The sequence below is a fragment of the Larimichthys crocea genome, chromosome VIII (genome assembly GCF_000972845.2).
Source record: "Larimichthys crocea isolate SSNF chromosome VIII, L_crocea_2.0, whole genome shotgun sequence".
NCBI lineage: Eukaryota > Metazoa > Chordata > Actinopteri > Sciaenidae > Larimichthys > Larimichthys crocea.
This window is the reverse complement of record NC_040018.1, coordinates 27,885,995-27,907,446: the sequence shown is the minus strand read 5'-3', so window position 1 is coordinate 27,907,446 and position 21,452 is coordinate 27,885,995. Positions and strand designations below refer to the sequence as shown.

The following is a 21,452-nucleotide window of genomic DNA, read 5'->3' as shown; positions in this document are numbered from 1 at the left end:
TTTCCACTCTATGTAACTTTGTGCTCCGGTCGGGAGAAGTACGTAACGCTTTAAACGGCACTAAGTACACACAGCGCAACATTTCACTGATTGAGGTGAAAACTGGATCATATATTTTTATGGAGGAGTGTTTCTGGTTGTCCCTCTGAATGTCCTCACGGCCTGCTCCGCCTACAACTCTCTGTATTTACAGAGTTGATCTGGACTGGAAGTAAACTGCTGACGCTGTAGCTGCTGTTAGCCTCATGTTAGCTCGCTGTTGCTGGTTAGCTGACTGTTAGCTCAGTTTGCTCGTTAGCGCTTTAGCTCATAGTGTAGCTAGTTTAGCTATCTGTTAGCTGCTGTTAGCTCGTCTGGTGAGCTCATGTTAGCTCAGTCCTGTTAGCGCTCGTTAAGCTTTGTTGTTGTCTTTAGCTCAGTCTGGTTAGCTGCTGTTAGCTCATGTTGCTCAGTTAGTCTTGCTGGTTAGCATCTGTCTCATAATGTTAGCGTCGCTGTTAGCTCAGGTTAGCTTAGTCCTGTTAGCTGTGTTAGCTCATTTGCTCAGTTTTGTTAGCGGTGCTGTTAGCTCATGTTAGCTCAGTTTGTTAGCTCATGTTAGCTCATGTTAGGGCTCAGTCCTCTTAGCTGTTGTTAGCTCATGTGTAGCTCATGTTACTATGTAGCTTCAGGTTGTGCACCCGGACTGTGAGCTCTGGCACCGGGGCATTTTGACCACCAAGAAGAAGAAGAAGAAGAAGAAGAAGAAGAAGAGGAGGTAACCAGGCTCAGCAGCTTCTATGGACATGATGGCAGAGGAGAAGAGAGTGAAGAGGACGCTGACGGAGGAAGCTAAGAAGAGAAAAGGAGAGAGTGAGCGAGCAAGAAGCCGCCGGACAAGAGTAAATGTGGGACTGACTTTTAGTGGTTGGTGAGAGCTTGGTGAAATAAAAGGCTGAAAGACAGACGCCGAGCTGGGCTGACTGGACGACGCTGCGAGGGCGGTGAGAGTGAACCAGGAGAGCGACAGATAAGAGGACGAAATGTTCCTTTCTGAAGGAAGCACATCAAACAAGAGCGGACTCACCTGTGAGGTGTGCTGGTAAACATCTTCATACAGGTCCTCCTCCATCCCGACAGGCCGTGGTGCTTCATACGATTCATCCTGAGCTGGAGTTTCCCCTGTAGATGGATCAATGCAGCACACGGCGTTAAATATGATTAAAGGTCAACTGGTAACTTAGTGAAAAGACTTCACCACTGTTCCAGGTTGGAAGAGTTCATGGATGTCATACCTGGAGTAGCATCATCGCCATCATCATCAAACTCATCTGACCATTCATCTTCTTCTGTATAAGCAGAGTCTGTGTGGAATAATGACACGAGTCAGTCCTGATTGGTCCATTGCAGCATTACATGGTTTCTTTAGTGAGTAGCCGTGTAATGATGTGATAATGCAGAATAAACACCCTGAGGGTGGCTGCATTTCTAACACTGACCGCTTCACTGTACATCATCTTACATAACAGATAAACATAATATATAATATAAAGAGACTTTGTCGTGTCTCTGACCTGCAGTTTGAACAGGTGAGCCCGTTGTCTCCGGTGGTGTCAGGGAGACAGCCGCAACAGGTGAGTAAGACAGCACAGGTGACACAGGTGACACAGGTGAGATAGGAGACAGGGACATGGAGGAGGCCGGGACCACAGCAGGAGCTGGAGGCTGCTCCGGGGTTTCCCTCTCGAAGGATTTCTGGGATATAAACGGACTCTGCAGCTTCCCTGAGAGAGGAAACATAAATCTGAAGAATCCTTCATGTTTCAGCAGGTTCTTGGTTCTTCATGCTGGATCTTTGTGGGTTACCTGGTCTGGATGCAGCAGGAGACGGCCTGTTGTTGGCCTCAAAGCTCTGCTCCCTCTGCTTGAATACGTCTCTGGGATTAAATGATCTCTGAGAGATCAGTGATTTGGCTTCCTGTGAAAGATTCCAGCGCCTTCGTTATGGACAAACTCGTCCTCACATCGTTTAACTGTAAATGTTGATTAAATGATTTGTTCACTCACATTAGCTTTCTGAACCGATGCGGCAAAGTTAATTCCCGTCCTCTTGTTTTCGTTTTCCGGCTGGTTCTGAAACAAACAAGCGAGATGATTTCTGTTTGTTGTTTTTATATAAATGTTTTACAAAATGATTTATTACAACTTGGATCTCATTTCTTGCAGATCAGGCCTTCCTCTCTGTACATGATGTTTAATATTACATCTCATGTTAACCCTCAGTCGTTCAAATGAATAAACAGTTATCAAAAATATTTATGCTTTTATTTCGTGACATCTGGTCATGACCACCACCAGGGGTCACCAACGAGTAAATACAACCACACACTGTCACTGAAAGAACAAACTTAAAGATGCCTTCAGAGGTCTCAGATGTGACTCCAGATCTCATCACACTTATCCATCACATTCAGGTTCCTATCATCACTTTGATGAGTCCCGTCCAGGGAGGACTGGAGGACATTACAGAGACTACGTCCAGGTTTGTTTTACTGGAGGACAGATGTGATGAAGTTAAATCATCTCACCTGTCGTTGTTGCTCTCTCTCTCTTTCCTCTTCTTCTCTCTGCTTCTGAAGAATCCTCCAATAAAAACAGAAAACGCTAATCACTGACTTTGTTAACGTGTGTGTAGTTGTCATTGTTGTCGTGGTTGTTGTTGTCATTGTTATTGTCCGGGTTGTTGTCATTGTTGTCATGGTTGTTGTCATGGTTGTTGTCATTGTTGTTGTCCGGGTTGTTGTCATTGTTGTCGTGGTTGTTGTCCTGGTTGTCATTGTTGTCCGGGTTGTTGTAATTGTGGTTGTGGTTGTTGTCATTGTTATCATTGTTGTTGTCGTTGTTGTTGTCATTGTTGTCGTGGTTGTCCTGGTTGTTGTCCGGTTTGTTGTCGTGGTTGTCATTTTCATTGTTGTTGTGGTTGTTGTCATTGTTGTTGTGGTTGTCATTGTTGTTGTGGTTGTTGTACTTGTTGTCGTGGTTGTTGTCATTGTTATCATTGTTGTTGTCGTGGTTGTTGTCGTTTTTGTCCTTGTTGTTGTCATTGTTGTCGTGGTGGTTGTCGTTGTTGCCCGGGTTGTTGTCATTGTTATCATTGTTGTCGTGGTGGTTGTCATTGTTGTCCGGGTTGTTGTAATTGTTGTCATTGTTGTTGTCCGGGTTGTTGCCCGGGTTGTTGTCATTGTTATCATTGTTGTTGTCGTGGTTGTCATTGTTGTCCGGGTTGTTGTAATTGTTGTCGTGGTTGTTGTCATTGTTGTTGTGGTTGTCGTGTATTGGACTTACTTCTCCTGCTCGATCTGCTGAGCTCTCTCCTTGGCTTTCCTCTCCCTCTCCTTCGCCTGTTTCTCCTCCATCTCCCTCCTCTCCCTCTCCAGCTGTTGCCTCTCCTGCTCTGCTCGTTTGTTCTCCTCCCGTTGACGAACTTCTTCGTCTCTCTGAAGAGGAGAGTCGTGGTATATTAATCTTAGTGGATCTACAGATACTCAGGTTATTCACACGAGAAAAACCTGAAGAGGAACCTGAGCTTGGACCCAGAAGTCGTCCTTTTTGGTTTGTTGAATTTCCTCCACAGCGTTGATTTTGCGGTAAACAGATCCCTGTTATATAAATATGAATGTTATATGAGAGGAGAAGTTGTGGAATGGTGAATTAGACATGATGTCTTTCATGCTCGTTGTTATAAATCATCTGGTCTCACCACAGGACCTCGGGGAGCGTCTCTGTACCCTTGTGTCGGTTTGTGGAAATTAAAGTTGGCTCCAGACGCTTTGGCCACTTTGTCCAAGATGGCGTCCGGTTCCACGTCGTCCTCTCCCCGAGCGTTCACGGTCACGTGTGCTCCCTGTCATCACACGCCGAGTAACGTTAGCCAGCTCGCTTCCTCGTGACCTCAGAGTCACATCAGAGTCAGACTCACCTTCAGGAAGTTGGCCATGGCGCTCACGTGATTGGCACACAAACCTTTCCGAGAGTCTTTCACACCTTCACCTGTCTGTACACGAACACACACACACATACAGAGACACACATAAACCACAGGCAGGACGTGTGTGCGTGTGTGTGTGTGTGTGTGTGTGTGTGTGTGTGTGTGTGTCTCACCCAGTTTATGAGGACATATTTGGGCAGACCAGAGTTCGGGTCTTGGACACGACAGAAAGCGTACATCACCTTCCCGCTGTTCAACTCCTCGACCATCTCCTCTAATCCACCGTCTACACACACACACACACAGACACACACACACACACACACACACAGTTAGTTAATCAGAGCCCCTTACACCAGTAGTTCCCAACCTGGGGGTCCCAACACTCACTAGGGGTCACCAAAGCTTTCCTTGGGGTCACTTCTTGATCGTAAGAGGGCAGTACTGCAGACGTTGTACTGGTCCGGTGTGTTCTATGATGAGGCTGTTTTGAGGTGGCTAAAATATGTTTTTAATTCTCTTCTTCTGGGCCAGTATCCATGACAACACTGACTATGTATCAGTTACACAAACCTGAACTATTCCTTTAAAAACCTGAAAAAATTAAACTAAATTTGTGCGTTAGAACTTCATCTAGTGACCATTTGGAGGTTGGGCCCCTTTGGACTATCTGTGTATAAAGTATTTGACAGTGACGTGGTGTGTACTCTTACTGCATGATATTACAGTTAAATCTTACCTCCTTTCTCTGCCAGCCGGATATCATTACTGTTCCCTTCATAAGTAAAAAGCACCCTGAAAACACACACACACACACACACACACAAAGGTGTGTGATGATGCACAGGTGTGATTAACAGGTGAGCACAGATTTCAACGAGGAAGTCAAATGTGTCAGAACAGACAGTCCTCACCAGTTTGTGTCTGACTTTCCGTCCACCACTTCTCTATAGGCGGCTGTGAGTGCAGCACCGTTCTTACTCAGATTCACAGACATTTTCTTGCAGGTTCTGGTCCGAGCAGGGGACGGCCTCAGGACACGTGACGAAGTTCTGCTGCTGCTGTTGCTGACGGCTTCCCAGAAAACAGCCGGATCAAAGTCTGACTGTCGTTGTAGAAAAACCTCCACAGGCTCTGGTTCACTGCGACGTCCACGGAAGACTTTCCTCGACTCTGATGAGTCGAACCAGTCGGGGCAGAAGTTAAAAACCTGATGAGCCGCATTCTTACACGAGTCACTCACCTCTGACTCGCTCGCACTCACCCAGTCAGTGACAGTAATGAAACAATTTCTGATTCTGATTCTGATTCTGATGAACCTAAACGAGAAACTACTCGTGTGTTCACATTATTTAGACTGTTTTCTCCCACAGGGATGTGTGTGTGTGAGTGTGTGTGTGAGTGTGTGTGAGTGTGTGTGTGTGAGTGTGTGAGTGTGTGTGTGTGTGTGTGTGTGTGTGAGTGTGAAGTCGAAGGTGCATTGTGGGTAATGTAGGAGGAAGAGGAAGAAGAAACTAAACAAAAAGAACATGATATCTTTGTCACAGAGATGTGACGATTATTCTTACAACATGAATGTAAATAAAGATGACACTGCGACAGAAGTCACTAATTACAATCAGAGGTCAGAGGTGTGTAAACTATACCTGTGTGTGTGTGTGAGTGTGAGTGTGTGTGTGTGTGTGTGTGTGTGTGTGTGTGTGTGTGAGTGTGTTTTCAGGCCAAACATTCAGATCTAAAATTAGTTCAAATCATGATTTATCTGATTTATTAGCACAGCTGGTGTGATGTCATGCTGACTGGAGCACGTTGGAAAGATCTAGTCAACCAATCAGATTGCTCGGTTGGAACTACTGTTGTTGTTGTTGATTAGCGTAGCTTAGCATAGAGTGTAAAAGCATGAATAACGAACTCAAACTTTTTGCACTTCTTCTTCTTCCGTCTGTGAACAAGCAAATAAATCACACCCTGTTTTCTATCATCCATGAGCCACACACACACACACACACACACACACACGCACACACACACACACACACACACACCTGTGCACCTGTGCTGAGGTACATGCAGACACATGACTCACCACTAGAGGGCGTTTTAACATCAGCTCTAAGATATAAATGTATGAACAGTGGTGATCCAAAATAATAATAATAATAAATAAAAGGACTGGGCCTTCGTTGGTGAGTCCAGCTGTTTCTGTGTTGTGAGGTTCTGGTACTGATGGACCAGCAGTGTCTCCATCAGAGAGTCTGCAGAGGGGGCTGCAGAGTAGCTCAGTCCATAGGGACTTGGCTTGGGCCGGTTCAAGTCCCACATGGACCAAAAATATGGAAGGTGGACTGGTAGCTGGAGAGGTGCTCACCTCCTGCCAACTGCTCGCATCACTCCACCATCTCTCTCCACATTTGCATGTCTGTGCCCTTGTACTGCATGTGTGTGTGTCCGGGTTAAAATCGAGGGATTAATAAAGTATATCCTCTTCTGATGAGGCCGGTGTCGTTCGTGAACTTCAGGAGCTTCATGGACTGATGACTGGAGGTGCAGCTGTTGGTGCACAGGGATCCAGTCCTGATGGTGTTCAGAACAACTCTCTGACTTCCTGTCTGTGGCTCAAAGCCCCAAGCCCCAAACAAACAGGAAATGGTGCATCAGTCAGGGACTATTTTCAGCGGTGGATTGATCTGCATTCAGGGCTTTAAGTGAGCAGGACAGTGTGTAAATAAACGTTGATGTGTTTTAAATTCAGTGGTTCAGAACATCAGCAGAACATCAGCAGAACCTTCATGGAGCTGACACTCGGGTGTGAGTTTGCCCCTCAGGCAGCCCGACCAACTGTCACATGAGGAACAATGACGAGTATACATTTCACTCTGCGCCCCCCTCGCATCACATGTCCTCTGTAACAGACAGAGCACTGCAGTACTCTGTAGCTGCTGATTACAGCCCCCTCACCTCACCCTCTCCTTCCTAGCATTAAGGATGAACGACAGCGGCCGCCAAACTCACAGCAAACATGAAACTCTATATCTAGATCCAGTCTTTAGTTTGTCCACTCCGGGCTACTGTAGAAACATGGCAGACTCCGTCTAAGAGGACCCGTCTGTCAGGCGAGTTATAAAGATTATATTCTGTAAATAGAGTTTTTATTTGATGTCACTTTCTGTCTCTACTGAACAAATTCTTTTGACTACATTGTATTTAATGGACAGTTAAAGGTTGAATATTAAATCAGTTATTTATGAACATTTCTGGCTCGTGACCTCTTGTCCCTTTAGTCACTTTTTTCAAGGCCTGGGTACAAAAAAGGATCTAATGCAGGTTTCATTTGACTGGAGGAGTTTCAGTACTACTTGGTACTTCCAAAAAAAAGTTGGCGTTCTGAGTAAAACATAAATTAAAACTGAACATTTTGACCAAAGACAAAGAAACACCTATCTGAAGCTTCCACAGGTGAACAGGCTCATTGGTAACAGGTCATAGTAGCTCAGGCGTTCACATCAAGGACGGGGCGAGGTTCATCAGTTTAAGAACGTTTGTGGGCAGCAGTAAAGTATATCACCACATGAAGTCAGGAGCACCTCAGTTCATCTCTGCAGCTACAGATGAAGTTCAGACTCTAAAGTTAGATATCCAGAAACACCGCAGACTTCTCTGGACCAGAACATCTGAGACTGACTGATGGGTCCACGATTCAAACTGGGTTTGGACGTCAGAGAAACAGGAGCCACCAGCTGATACAATAACAGTAACAGGGATGGAGCTCTCATGGCAGCATGACTCAAACACGTCTCAGTCCGACCTGATGCCACACTGATTCATACAGAAAAGAATAAATGATGAAGTGAAACAAAAGTATGATCGGTATGATTATGATGCTGATGCTGCCCTTCCTCTATGATGGACACTTGTTTGCCTTTTATGGGCTGCAGTATGTTGGCATGTGCACATGTTTCTTCACAGCTATGAAAGAAGTTAGTCTCTTCTTCCTGAAACAGATTATGAAGATGATTAACCCTCTGATGGACGTTCACATCGCTCATACATCGAGCCTCAACTATATTCACTGATTACTGTACAAAAGCACAACTTCAGAACTTTATTCAAACTGGATCAGACTTTGTTCACTTTATTACTCCTCTCTGATTTCCTCTGACTGCTCAGCTTCAGAGCCAAACCCGGCAAGAAAACCACCTTGGTAGATTGCCGTGTTCACTGTTAGACTGGACACTGCCGGTTCAGAGGTTCTGTCGCCGTGTTCACTGTTAGACTGGACACTGCCGGTTCAGAGGTTCTGTCGCCGTGTTCACTGTTAGACTGGACACTGCTGGTTCAGAGATTCTGTCTCTGTGTTCACTGTTAGACTGGACACTGCCGGTTCAGAGGTTCTGTCGCCGTGTTCACTGTTAGACTGGACACTGCCGGTTCAGAGGTTCTGCTGTCTGCCTGCCGTGTTCCTGTTAGACTGGACACTCTGCCGTTCAGAGGTTCTGTCGCCGTGTTCACTTTTAGACTGGACACTGCCGGTTCAGAGGTTGCTGTCGCCAGTGTTCACTGTTAGACTGGACACTGCCGGTTCAGAGGTTCTGTCGTCGTGTTCACTGTTAGACTGGACACTGCCGGTTCAGAGGTTCTGCTGCCGTGTTCGCTGTTAAACTGGACACTGCCGGTTCAGAGGTGCCTGTCCGCCGTGTTCACTGTTAGACTGGACACTGCCGGTTCAGAGGTTCTGTCGCCGTGTTCACTGTTAGACTGGACACGCCGGTTCAGAGGTTCTGTCGCCGTGTTCACTGTTAGACGGACACTGCTGGTTCAGAGGTTTGTTCTACAGCTTTTGTGTGTGTGACGACCTCTGACCTTTCAGCCCAAACACTGAAACTTGGTATTCTTTGTGCGGGGTGGTGTTCTTGTCAAAATCTGTGTGTCTGCGAAACTGTTAAAATTTAACATGGTAAAGAGTCTTCATAAAATGTGGAAACTAACTGAAAGTAACAATAAATCTGTCACGAGCTGCTAGTGAGAAACTGTAATCCCAGCTTGGGATAAATAAAGTATATCTGTCTATCTAAAAATAAATATTAAAGAGGTAAAACACTTCCTGCCACTCTGGAAGTGTTGATCCAATTTTCCAGTGTTTGGTTGACATTAATTTAATTACACAGTGTTTTCCCTAAAACACACACACACACACACACACACACACACACACAACACAACACAAACACACATCAGTGTGTGAGGCCCGGCAGACGATCCGGTTAGTAAATGAATGGGTGATTGATGGACCGAAGCTCAGAGAAATTGCCCCCTGGGCTAAGCTCCCTCCCCCGTCCACCGGTTACCCCCTCCCCCCACACAGTTTGCCCTCCTCCTCCTCCTCCTCCTCCTCCTCCTCCTCCTCCTCCTCCCTCTGCTTACGTCTCCTTCTCTTATCTTCTCTGGCTGTCACAGGTACCATTAACATTCCCCTTCACACCTCCTCCTCCTCCTCCTCCTCCTCCTTAGAGTGTGTGTCTGTACAAACATGGACACACACATGCACCCTGACAAACACACACATCAGGATTTATGTTGCAGGAAAGAGTGTGTGGAAAGTGAATGCCTCGCTGTGATTGGTCAGAAAAGACAAAGTCAGTCAGTCACACACACTCCGGTGTAAACACACACACTGAAACACTTTATTTAGAATCCTCTGAATGTACAAACAGACTCTGTCATACGCGATGAGCTGATATGTGGAGCTCCAGGTGCAGACACACAGCCTCTTGAAGCAGCTGTCTTCCTCCAGCATTAACCTCTGACTACAGCTGCCGATGAGCTCACTCCTCAGACATTTCATTCAACATACATTCAAGTTTCCTCCAGTCCAACCTCCCCGATCACATGACACACTCTCATGAAGAACATGAAGACATGGAGGACTCAGGTCTGTAACATTCGCACGTTAAAATGTCTGAAGACATTATTAATGTTGACAACTGTCCTTTCATTCAGGTGAGTGAGTGTTTCTGCTCACCTTTAGCCTGCAGGTAAACAGGCTCTGTCAGCACAGAGGCCCAAACGAAGCATGAACAGACTTTAATGAAGTATCTCTGAGCTATGGAAGATGATTAGGGCCACATGTGAAACATTTATGGGAGTTCTGACTTTTGTTCTCATAATTCTGACTTGAATTTTAAATTTTAAAATCAGAATTTTATTATTTCTTTAGAAAAAAGTCAGAAGTCAAATACATTTTCCACATGTGGCCCTAATCCTCTTCCGTAGGATTTCCATCAGCAGCTGTGGTTGTTTAACAAGTAAGACAACAACTCCCATGATGCCACACTGCTTCACAACATCATCAAACTGCAGTATGTCTTTTGTTATTGTTTTGACGTGAGAGAAAAATACTCCGTTACAAGTAAAAGTACAGAAGTATTATCAGAAAAATGTACTTCAAGCATCCAAAGTTCACGTCATGCATGTAAGCCATGGACAGATTATAGTACTGCGTCATATCTCAGCATACCAGGACTGGAAGCTGGTTGGTTACAATGTAATAAAGTCAAAAGTATTTATGTAAGGTAGCATGCAAATACTCGAGTAGTGAAGTAATTAGAGTACTTTTCTCTGGAGGCGTTTGTGTGTTTTAACAGTGAAACTTTAACAGTGTCTCATTTCCTCTCTGTTTCTGTGCTGTAATAAGCTTTAAGCTGTGTAAACACACACACACACACACACACACACACACACACACACACCCTCTGCCTGAAGCTGAATGCCATCATTCACTCTGAGTCCCGGCAGACGTTCGTACTCTGAATGATGATGTCTTCAACACACTTTAACTGTAATGAGTTTGTACTCATTGTATCACTAATAGATTACTTTGTAATATGTATTTCTGCTGTTATCCTGTTGGGTCCAGTGCACACTGAGCACAGGTTTGCTTCTGAAAATTTAAAGGTCCGCTGTGTCAGATTTACATCCAGCATGTTGAAGCGTCGTGTTTCTACAGTAGCCCGGAGCGGACAAACTTCACAGCCTCTGCAGTTTCTCCATCATGTTTTGGGAGTGGAGGGCGAGGGGTTGCAATCAGAGACTGGTGATCATCTGGGAAGTCGTCAATGGAAACTTCCAGCTTCACGATTGGACGAACCATCTGTCTATCTTCAACAAATCAAAACAGTGAGCCCCAGAGTCATAGCTACAGCCTGTGTCTTAACTCAGATACTTCTATGTAGTACTCTGTGTACTTCCTGTTGTAGTACTCTACTTTCAGCAATTTGGCGATCGCATCGTTTTCCTGCTTCTTCTTCTTCTTCTCCTTCTTCTTGCAACCGTGCCGAGCATTAGCTCCAACACCTGACCTCCACAACCAGTGCCGGTCCTGGCCACATTTGCGCCCTGGGTGAACCCCCCCCCCCCCACAACATACATGTCCAGCTTATATTTGTACATTGAGATATGAACACTCACCATCCGAGTCCTCACTGACTTCAGACAGGACGGACAGGCTAACACACTGGACCTTTAATATTTTTCAACTTTTCCGTGTTGTGTGGCTGTAAAAACCACCAGCTGAGCTCTATGTCTCATAAACCGTCAGTCACAGATCTGTTAAGTCAAACTGGACTTCCTGGGTCGGATTTCATGATCTCACCTGTACCTGTAACAACACACACCCACTAAGGCCGTGTGTGTTCGGCCTGAACAGTCCAAGCTGACCTCACTAATCCCAACAAAGCCAGCGGCTCAGACTCTTTGTACCTCTGTCTCCAGTTCTACACACACATGGAGTCCACAGATGAAGCTACAGCCAATGGTGATCCACAGCTGATGATGTCTCGTGTTAAAGCTGTCTTATTCAAAATGTCACAGTTTCACAAATGTCGATGTTATGATGACCGTCGCTGTGTAACATGCTATCGGTTTATCGCGGACACAAGTCGTCTTTTTAGACGTGGTAAGTGTGCGTCCAGACAGGATCAGGCGTTCCGGTGACCGGTGTTGGGGTGGTGCGGTCACTATTTGTCTGCGTAACGTCATTTTGGTGACATTAGGTCGCAGTAGCACCCGCCAACATTAACCAAGAAGAAGAAAAAGACGCCGATAAGAAAGACGACGCCAAGCAGCAGCACGGCGGTCGATATCCTCGTAGAATGTTCACGCTACATGGTAAACAAGGTTTTTCTTCCCGTCTTCTGGTGGGCGTCTTCCATTGGCCGTTTACTGGTGGATGTCTTCTGCTGGGCGTCTCCCACACTCCATGGTTGCTAGTTGGAAGCAGAATGTTTATTCTACATGGTGAACAAAGTTTTTCTTCCCGTCTTCCTGTGGGTGCCAGGCTCTGTTCTCCCAAAAGTTGGATCATTTCTGTGACATCCCGGCGGTCACCGCTCAAATGAATGGAAAAACCTCTTCGCCGGAGCGTCTGAACCCAGCCTGAGACGGCTTAACGTGGACGTAACTTCCGACCTGCAGTTTTTCAATATTTGACTAAGATCACTGAGTGCTTAAACATAAATCATGCTTTACTGCCACATGTGAAAACATTACAAACATTTCTATAGTATACTGAAACATTTTTGCTGTTGTCTATTTGTCCAAATGTGAGTGAGCTCAATGTGAGCAGCATTTCTAGAGGAGCTGGCTGAACAAAGGAAGTGTGGAGGATCAGGAGAAAACAAACAAAGACACACAGAAGGAGGCTTACGAGGCAATGAAGCCTAATTAGCACCAGGTTGTTCTCCACAGGGGTCCCACAATTGAGTTGCGAGTGGGGGCGAGATGTTGTTTCTTTGTGTGTGTGTGTGTGTGTGACCGAACCTAAAAACATGAACTGTCCTTTTGAGCGTCTCAGTTTTGTCCTTTGTGTTGGCGGTTGGCGGAGGATCACAGAGGTCACGGTTCAGATTCAGATTCAGGTGGTCATAACGTTCAATGTGGGAAGTTTCAGTTAATGGCACGAGTGGTCAAAAAACAGAAGTGAGACTTGAAAAAGGTCAAAGATTTGACATTTGAAGTGAAGGTACACTAATAGACCTAACAAGTATTTCACTTCACCTTCAGTGCACGTGTCACTATAACGTCTCAGCCAATCATCATCCAGGCCCCCAGCAGCAGCTGATATCACTGCCTAGTCCAGCAGCAGTCAGCCCAGAACCAGAACCAGACCCAGAACCAGACCCAGCAGCAGCTGATCTCACTGCCTAGTCCAGCAGCAGTCAGCCCAGCTCGGCGTCTGTCTTTCAGCCTTTTATTTCACCAAGCTCTCACCAACCACTAAAAGTCAGTCCCACATTTACTCTTGTCCGGCGGCTTCTTGCTCGCTCACTCTCTCCTTTTCTCTTCTTAGCTTCCTCCGTCAGCGTCCTCTTCACTCTCTGCTCCTCTGCCATCATGTCCACAGACATGGTTACATTGCCCGCTCGCCTAGCTCTGGTTCTGGCACAACACTGGCCACACTCCCTGTCAGCATTTCCCGCCAGGCTAACAGACTGAGCTAACATGAGCTAACAGCAAGCCTAACAGACTGAGCTAACATGAGCTAACAGCACAACAACTGGCTAACATTAGCCAGAGCTAAAACTGAGCTAACATTACGAAAACAAGCTAAAAACTGAGCTAACATGAGCTAACAGCAGCTAACAGACTGGAGCTCTAACATGAGCTAACAACTGAGCTAACATGAGCTAAACATGAGCTAACAGACTGATTTAACAGATGAGCTACAGCAGCTAACAGAGCTGACGACATGAGCTAACAGACTGAGCTAACATGGATCTAACATCTAGCAGCACTAACGATGTGCTAACATTAAAATGTAAATGAGCTAACATGACAGACGGAGCTAACATTGAGCTAACACAGCTAACAAACTGAGCTAACATGAGCTAACAGCAGCTAACAAACTGAGCTACTTAGCTAACAGCAGCTAAAAACTGAGCTAACATGAGCTAACATCAGCTAACAGACTGAGCTAACATAGCTAACAGCTACTAACATAGCTACATGAGCTAACACTGAGCTAAACATGATCTAACAGCAGCTAACAAACTGAGCTAAATAACTGAGCTCACAGCAAGCTACAGACGGAGCTAACATTACTAACAGCCTACAAACGGAGCTAACGAGCTACACAGCAACAAACTGACTAACATAGCTACAGCAGCAACAAACGAGCTAAAATAACAGCAGCTAACAAACTGAGCTAACATGAGCTAACAGCAGCTAACAGACTGAGCTAACATTAGCTAACAGCAGCTAACAGACTGAGCTAACACTCTCCTTTTCTCTTCTTAGCTTCCTCCGTCAGTGTCCTCTTCACTCTCTGCTCCTCTGCCATCATGTCCATAGAAGCTGCTGAGCCCGGTTACCTCCTCTTCTTCTTCCTGGTAGTCCATAACGCCTGTTGGTACAAACACTCAGTTCGTCAGCTTGGCGGTGACGAACTGAGCTAACAGCTGACGAACTGAGCTAACAGCAGCTACAGCTGTCAGCAGGTTACTTCACTGTCCATCATAAACTCTGTAAATCACAGAGAGTTGAGGCGGAGCAGCCGGAGGACATCAGAGGGAAAACCAGAAAACATTTCCTCCATAAAATATGATGTAAGCTTTTGTTAAAAGTTACGTCGTGTTACTTTAACGTGAGCGCAAACAGAGGTCTGTGTAACTGGTAATCATAGTTTCAACATCCAGGAGATAAAACACACAGTTTGTCCATCACGTGTGTGTAGTTGTTGCATTGTAGGCGATGAAGGCAGGTTAACTGGACCTGTGGACAGCAGTTTGAGGCTTTCTTTAAAAGCTCTTTGTGCTGCAGTCAGCAAACAGTGAATGGAGAGAGAGAGCGACTACATCTGGAGTCGGGAATACGCCCAAGTCTCCAGTTTCATTTCCAGCATTACGAGCAGGAAAACGGGGTTACGGACCTGAAACCTGCCAGTGTTCAGGGCTGACTTCTGTTAGTGCAGGGTCGAGCTGCGTTTCCCACTTTGTGATGGAGCGAAAAAATCCATCACATTCCTGACGGGCCCCTTCAACCCTGTCAGGCAGATTGAGATATGACCGGTCTGCTGGAGGGGAATAACAAAAAAAACACAAACTGTGGCTAGACACTGAGACAGCCATTGTAAGCTCGCCCTGCACACACACACACACACACACACACACACCAGCAGCAGCTGTGTATATCAGCAGGAGGGATTACAGAGAGGGTTCAGTCTTTGGCTCAGGGCCAGACCGTGAAGATCCTCTCCCCCAATGCTATGCAGGAGCTGGGGGGAAAGAGGGAAGAGGCGAAGGGGGGTGTCACCGCATACCTCTGCTCTATCGTAACCTCCAAAATCTTCCCCTACTGTGGGACGTGAAGCCAACCCTCCACCATGGCGTCTGCAGTGTGCGTTCGTGGGTGTGTGTTGAGGTTTGAGGGCCTGTCAGTCGGGAGGAAATCCCTCTTTTGTTCCCAAGGAAGCCAAAAGTACGCTTTGTGTGTTCAATGGAGGAAACTCGAAGACGAGGACAAGAGGAAGGATGAATATGTGACCCACTCAATCAACCGGGCAGAAAGGGAAAGTCATGAAGAGCCTCAGCTTTATCTCAGAGAAGTGACGTGACCGTCAACATCGTCACGTTCAGTCGAAACTTGTTTTTAATATACAGATGTGGAAAGAACACTGGCTAACAGCAGCTAACAGACTGAGCTAACAGCAGCTACAGTTGGCAGCGTGACAAGAGGAAGCATGAATCTGTGACCCAATCAACCGGGCAGAAAGGGAAAGTCATGAAGAGTGTCTCTCCGTTAGATATTAGTCACTGAACAGCACAGAGTCCTTCTTCCTTAACGCTAACGGACGATGCTCATCGTCACCATGAGTTCAGTATTCTGTCATGCAGCCATGTTGATGGAGATAACATGTTTTCCTTCCATGGTTGTTACAGCTGGTCATGGCTTTGACCTGTGCTCGACTTGTTATTGTCTCTGCGTGTGAGAATGATTCTTACTGATTAACACTGTGTCAAACACGGTGTCAGGCCCGGAGCCTTTTAACGAAGTGACTCTTCTTATTGGAAGGTCAACCAAGAGACGCAAAGCCACGACAAAGAGCAGCAATACGACCGCTCGGCCATATTTAGAGAATCTCTCAACATAACGACTGACAGAGTCGTGTTTCCGTGCTTTGTCTTCTGGCACCACAGGTCAGTTAATGTTAGCTGCAGGGCTAGCCAAGTAAACTAGCTAATGGCAGCTAACATTACAGTTAGCATTAGCTCGTTAACGTGAGCTAACTAGCATGCTAAGCTAACTAGCATGCTAAGCTAACTAGCATGTTACCAACTAGACCAAACAGCATGCTAAGCTAGCATTTAGCTAACCATTAGCACTCCACCAAACCGGAGAGATGTAGAATATATGTTATCAAAAGGTTATTAAAGGGTTATTAAAAGGTTATTAAAAGGTTATTAAAGGGTTATTAAAAGGTTATTAAAATGTTTTTATACTTATATTTATTATGTTACGTGTCACATTTTGACAAACAAATAAGAAAAATAAAGAATACAAACAAACAGCGTACAGTTTGACTCGGGATGTGATCTAAAGGGTTAAAAAGTCTTTTATTTTTAGGACCTGGTGTGTTCCCTTCTTTCTTTGTGGACCTGATGTGTTCCCTTCTTTCTTTGTGGACCTGGTGTGTTCCCTTCTTTCTTTGTGGACCTGGTGTGTTCCCTTCTTTCTTTGTGGACCTGGTGTGTTCCCTTCTTTCTTTGTGGACCTGGTGTGTTCCCTTCTTTCTTTGTGGACCTGGTGTGTTCCCTTCTTTCTTTGTGGACCTGGTGTGTTCCCTTCTTTCTTTGTGGACCTGGTGTGTTCCCTTCTTTCTTTGTGGACCTGGTGTGTTCCCTTCTTTCTTTGTGGACCTGGTGTGTTCCCTTCTTTCTTTTAGGACCTGGTGTGTTCCCTTCTTTCTTTGTGGACCTGGTGTGTTCCCTTCTTTCTTTTAGGACCTGGTGTGTTCCCTTCTTTCTTTGTGGACCTGGTGTGTTCCCTTCTTTCTTTTAGGACCTGGTGTGTTCCCTTCTTTCTTTGTGGACCTGGTGTGTTCCCTTCTTTCTTTTAGGACCTGGTGTGTTCCCTTCTTTCTTTGTGGACCTGGTGTGTTCCCTTCTTTCTTTTAGGACCTGGTGTGTTCCCTTCTTTCTTTGTGGACCTGGTGTGTTCCCTTCTTTCTTTTAGGACCTGGTGTGTTCCCTTCTTTCTTTGTGGACCTGGTGTGTTCCCTTCTTTCTTTTAGGACCTGGTGTGTTCCCTTCTCGGGTCGTGAGGTCAGTAAAGTGTCTCAAAGTGTCCTTTCTGTCCATGTGGACTCCTCTCTCCTTCTCTTTGTGCTTCCTCTTGCAAACAAATGGGATCAACCTGTTGATGGCTGCTCCTGGATCAGTTCAGCTCTCTGTGGCCTGCAGGGAGCGCGCTCACTGAACTGATCCAGAGTCAGTGTGTGTGTGTCTGTGTGTGTGTGCTCCTCCTCCTCCTCCTCCTCCTCCTCGGTGTATCCGACAGCCCCGCCGTCTTTTCCTTCCAGTCCACTTCAGACCCAGCCCTCCTCCTCCTCCTCCTCCTCCTCCTCCTCCCCGGCTGTTCCCACGCCTCCGTCTTGACTCCGCACAGATTAGTTTGAAAAATGCGGATTGGATCCGTTTTCAGGCTCCGGCAGTTCGGCGACAAAGTGGACTAACGATGCCGGGATCGACGCTCGGAGCGCGGACACTTTTTCCTCGGGACTAACTGCACCGCGGAGCGGACGTAAACTTTTTCCCCGGGTGTCGGAGTCGCTCGGTCGGTGTGCTCCGTGATTATTTGCCTCCCAGTGTTTTTCCTGGTGGTTTCCCGTGGCTTCTCCTCCTCGGCGCCTCCTCCGTGCTTCGTGGACTCCTCTCGGGGGGACGGACTTCCACACTTCGGGACAAACTGACGCGTCCGTGAACGCAGCAGCAGGTAGCAGCTAACTAGCTAGCCCGTTAGCTCGTTTTTGTAGTTTTTTAATTTAAATTTTATTTTTTTAAACAGTTCACTCGACGTTAGCTCGGACTGCGATGAGTTTAACGCGCCACTAACGTTATCTCAACGTTCCCCGTGTGTTCGCTTCGCCTCTGTTCGGGAGTTAAGCCGCCAACTCTCAAAGTGTGTAGCCGTGAGTGCTAGCCCGCTCCGCGGCTAACGTCCCGACATGCCGCAGCTCACCGGAGGAAGCGGGGACGACCTGGGCGCCAGCGACGAGCTGATCGCCTTCAAAGACGAAGGGGAGCAGGAGGAGAAGAGGAACGTGTCCTCCGGGACAGACCTGGACGATGTCAAGTCCTCCCTGGTCAACGAGTCCGAGACCAACAACAGCAGCTCGGACTCGGAGGTGAGTTCACGGACCAGGAAAAGTTCCTCCGTCCATCCGGGGACAGTGTGAGGCTGGCTGTGTTTACCTGTGTTTACCTGTGTGTGTGTGTTTACCTCTGTGTGTGTGTTTACCTGTGTGTGTGTGTGTGTTTACCTGTGTGTGTGTGTGTGTGTGTGTTTACCTGTGTGTGTGTGTGTGTGTATGTGTGTGTGTGTGCAGGCAGACAGACGCCCCAAGCCCGATCCAGATCTGGAGAGCAGCAGGGCCAGACACAGTCAGCTGTTTGAAGAAGGTAATTCACACACACACACACACACACACACACTGAGAGCTGAGCTGAGCCGGGTTTATCTGGGCTCGAGGGTTCAGCGTTCAGGATGAGTCCGCAGCGTTCCGTTTGTTTACCCTCCTCTGTAAGTCGCTTTGGATAAAAGCGTCTGCTAAATGCAGTGTAATGTAAAACCGTGTGACGTGTTCGAGGAAGACACGGCGTGTCCGGTCTGATCCACGGTTAGACACAAAGACGGCTGCGTCGCTCTCTGCATCACACTCACACACTTTAAAGGTCCAGTGTGTCGAGCGGGTCCCAGACGGACAAACCGGACTCTGATGTCGAAATGTTTTTGTCTTCCATGTTTGGGAGGACAGGGCGAGCCGTTTGGTTGCAGTCTGCAGCTTCACCACTAGAGGTCACTAACTCCGACACACTGGACCTTTAATGAAGCTGAGCCGTGCACACGCCGTGCACGTGCCGTGACCTGCCTGGCATCCCGGCTCGTATCAAACCGTCTCCGTCTGCTCGGGCTTAGCTCCAGAGCTCGACCGGGTCGCACAAGTAGCTGCTGATTATTTAGCCCTCCCTCCTGTCTGCAGTGTCAGTATGACGGCACGTGAGAGCGCCCCCCGCTGCCTGAGCGGAGCACACAGGTTGGCGTCTGTCAGGTGGTGGATCGATAAGCGCTGAGGGACACAGAGAGCTTCACCTTTGGGCCTCCGGGTAACTCGGCGTCCTCGGCCGTGAAGCAGCTCTGCTCCCTCCGTGATGACCGAACTGACCTTTGTGTGTAAAGTGTGTGTGTGTGTGTGTGTGTCTCACATTGAACTTCCTCTCCTCAGCGCTGAGGCGGCGGCAGGATGCCGGCCTCTTCCAGCCCTCTCCGTATGTCGGGTACCCGTTCTTCATGATCCCGGACCTGGGGAACTTCTGCAGCCCTTACCTCGCCAACGGAGCTCTCACGCCGAGCGCCAGAACGGTAAGACGGCAAGATCAATAGCAGAGCGGCGGCTTCAGGCTGTGCAGCACACGATTGGTCGGTAGGTGCAGGAGTTAACGTCGTAACAAATGTTTTGAGAAAGCTGCAAGAAAAAGTCAGCGAGACAAACCCGACTGTGAACGCTGAACGTGAAGTTTCCGAGCTGCTTCTCGCCGCACTGTGTGTGTGTGTGTGTGTGTGTGTGTATGTGTGTTTACGTGTGTGTGTGTGTGTGTGTGTGTGTGTGTGTGTGTGTGTGTGTGTGTCCTCCAGCCTGTTATGATAAGGAGGTGTGTGATGTGCGGGGTGAGACAGGCCCGGACACAGTCTGTGTGGAAGTTGCCCGCCTGCAGCAGGAATGATCCCGTCACGCTGTTGCTGTTGCTGCTGCTGCAGATTAGTTGCCGCTGCACGGCGGGATCGACAGCGCGTTGCCCAATTTTCCCCGAGTTCCCTAAAGCTGTGCAGGCTCAGCGAGGATTACGGGCATGCTGGGTAACGCTTTAATACAGTAACACTCTTAATCTAAAAATTGCTTCGTTGGCACGGCGAGGAATGTGGGGCAGTGTGAGGAAGGAGTGAGCTCACGTGAGAGTGTGTGACCGCTGAACACTCTGAGGTCACGGCCCTGTGTGTGTGTGTGTGTGTGTGTGTGTGTGTGTGTGTGTGTCTGTCTTTGTGGTGGACGGGCTGAGTCCAGCGTCAGTCCGTCTCAGACTGACACACATCTGTGACGTCGTCTCCGGTTTGTTTTGAAAAGTCTTTCCTCTGTGGGATCGAGCCCACACACACACACACACACACACACACACACCTGCATTCCTCAGCTTTGTAATGCCCCCCCCCGTGTTAGTGGGTCATTGTTGTCATTAGCAGGGCTGAATGGGCCTAATGCTGAGCTCCACGGGGGTCGTTACACCTCGTTATACCCAACACGCTGTTTGTGCCTGGAGACAACACACTGCTCCTCCTCCGTCACACTTCTCTGGGCACAATGGAGACCTTGTGTACTTCTCAGCCTCCTCGATGGAGGAGGAGGACGAGGAGGGGGAGGAGGAGGGGGAGGAGGAGGTCAAATTGGGATCAGCGGGGGAAATTGCAGTTGCACCCTTGAGGTAATGTGGGGTGGCAGGTGAGGGAGGTGACAGTGAGGGAGCTGCTGCGGGAGGGGGGTGGTGACAGGCGGATACTGCTAGAGGAAGCATGGGAACCGGTGGGGGTGCGGGTGGGGTTTGGGTATAGAGGGGGGGTGGTGGGACGGGGGGAGTGGATGGCGGGAGGTAGGGGAGGGGGGCGGGGGGGTGGGGAACTACGGATGCGGAGGCCACGACTGAGAAGTCCTGACGCTGACGGGAAAAAAAGTCGGGGCGGTGACGGCAGACGGTGGAAGGGGCGGACAAAGGAGGGCCGCGGGGGGAGCGAGCCAAAAAACAAAGCAAAACAAACACCACAAAAGAAAACACAAAACAACGCAGGCAGCACGGTTGGAAGAGCAATGAAAGGCACACCCCCCCACGAGGGTGAGCGAGTCATCGGGGGGCAGTAGCAGGCTGAAGGGCCGAATGCGGAGCGCCACGTGGGGGTGCAGTATACACCGCGTTAGACAAACACCGGGGGGCCGGCCGGGAGACAAACCGGCGAAACGGCCTACCTCCGCCGTACCCCCACACTTCTCTAGTGCACAGGGAGACATTGTAGTCACGTCCGCCAGCATCCTCGCTGGAGGAGGAGGGAGGAAGAGGGCGAGGAGTCCGAAGGAGTAGAAGGAGGAGGGGGGACGGGGGGGGTCGCCAGTCCGGCAGGGCGAGTCAAGGTAAACAATCGAGCACTAGCTGGACGCTCTCCGTGAACCATA

The 21,452-nt window shown here is 47.9% G+C and overlaps 2 protein-coding genes across 3 annotated transcripts in view; one reads left to right on the top strand and one right to left on the bottom strand.

The window, feature by feature from the left end:
* The window catches only part of LOC104937895 (drebrin-like protein B), a 10,092-nt gene extending 4,837 nt beyond the window's left edge, over positions 1-5,255 (bottom strand). The window contains exons 1-13 of the mRNA XM_027281363.1: positions 4,882-5,255; positions 4,707-4,762; positions 4,141-4,253; positions 3,959-4,033; positions 3,740-3,883; positions 3,561-3,638; positions 3,325-3,476; positions 2,568-2,622; positions 2,047-2,112; positions 1,846-1,957; positions 1,554-1,763; positions 1,275-1,343; positions 880-1,161 (exon numbers count right to left, since the gene is read on the bottom strand). Of these exons, the coding sequence (XP_027137164.1) occupies positions 880-1,161; positions 1,275-1,343; positions 1,554-1,763; positions 1,846-1,957; positions 2,047-2,112; positions 2,568-2,622; positions 3,325-3,476; positions 3,561-3,638; positions 3,740-3,883; positions 3,959-4,033; positions 4,141-4,253; positions 4,707-4,762; positions 4,882-4,964 (1,495 nt within the window). The 5' untranslated portion in view covers positions 4,965-5,255. The remainder of the gene's footprint in view (positions 1-879; positions 1,162-1,274; positions 1,344-1,553; positions 1,764-1,845; positions 1,958-2,046; positions 2,113-2,567; positions 2,623-3,324; positions 3,477-3,560; positions 3,639-3,739; positions 3,884-3,958; positions 4,034-4,140; positions 4,254-4,706; positions 4,763-4,881) is intronic.
* Positions 5,256-17,124: 11,869 nt separating this feature from the next.
* Positions 17,125-21,452, top strand: part of LOC104937897 (transcription factor 7-like 1-A) — a 22,692-nt gene continuing 18,364 nt past the window's right edge. The window contains exons 1-4 of one of the 2 annotated variants that reach the window (XM_019263581.2): positions 17,125-17,950; positions 18,023-18,362; positions 18,564-18,636; positions 19,461-19,597. In XM_019263581.2, the coding sequence (XP_019119126.2) occupies positions 18,183-18,362; positions 18,564-18,636; positions 19,461-19,597 (390 nt within the window). In that variant the 5' untranslated portion in view covers positions 17,125-17,950; positions 18,023-18,182. Of the gene's footprint in view, positions 18,363-18,563; positions 18,637-19,460; positions 19,598-21,452 lie in introns of both variants that reach the window. The other variant, XM_019263582.2, reaches the window with a different exon arrangement.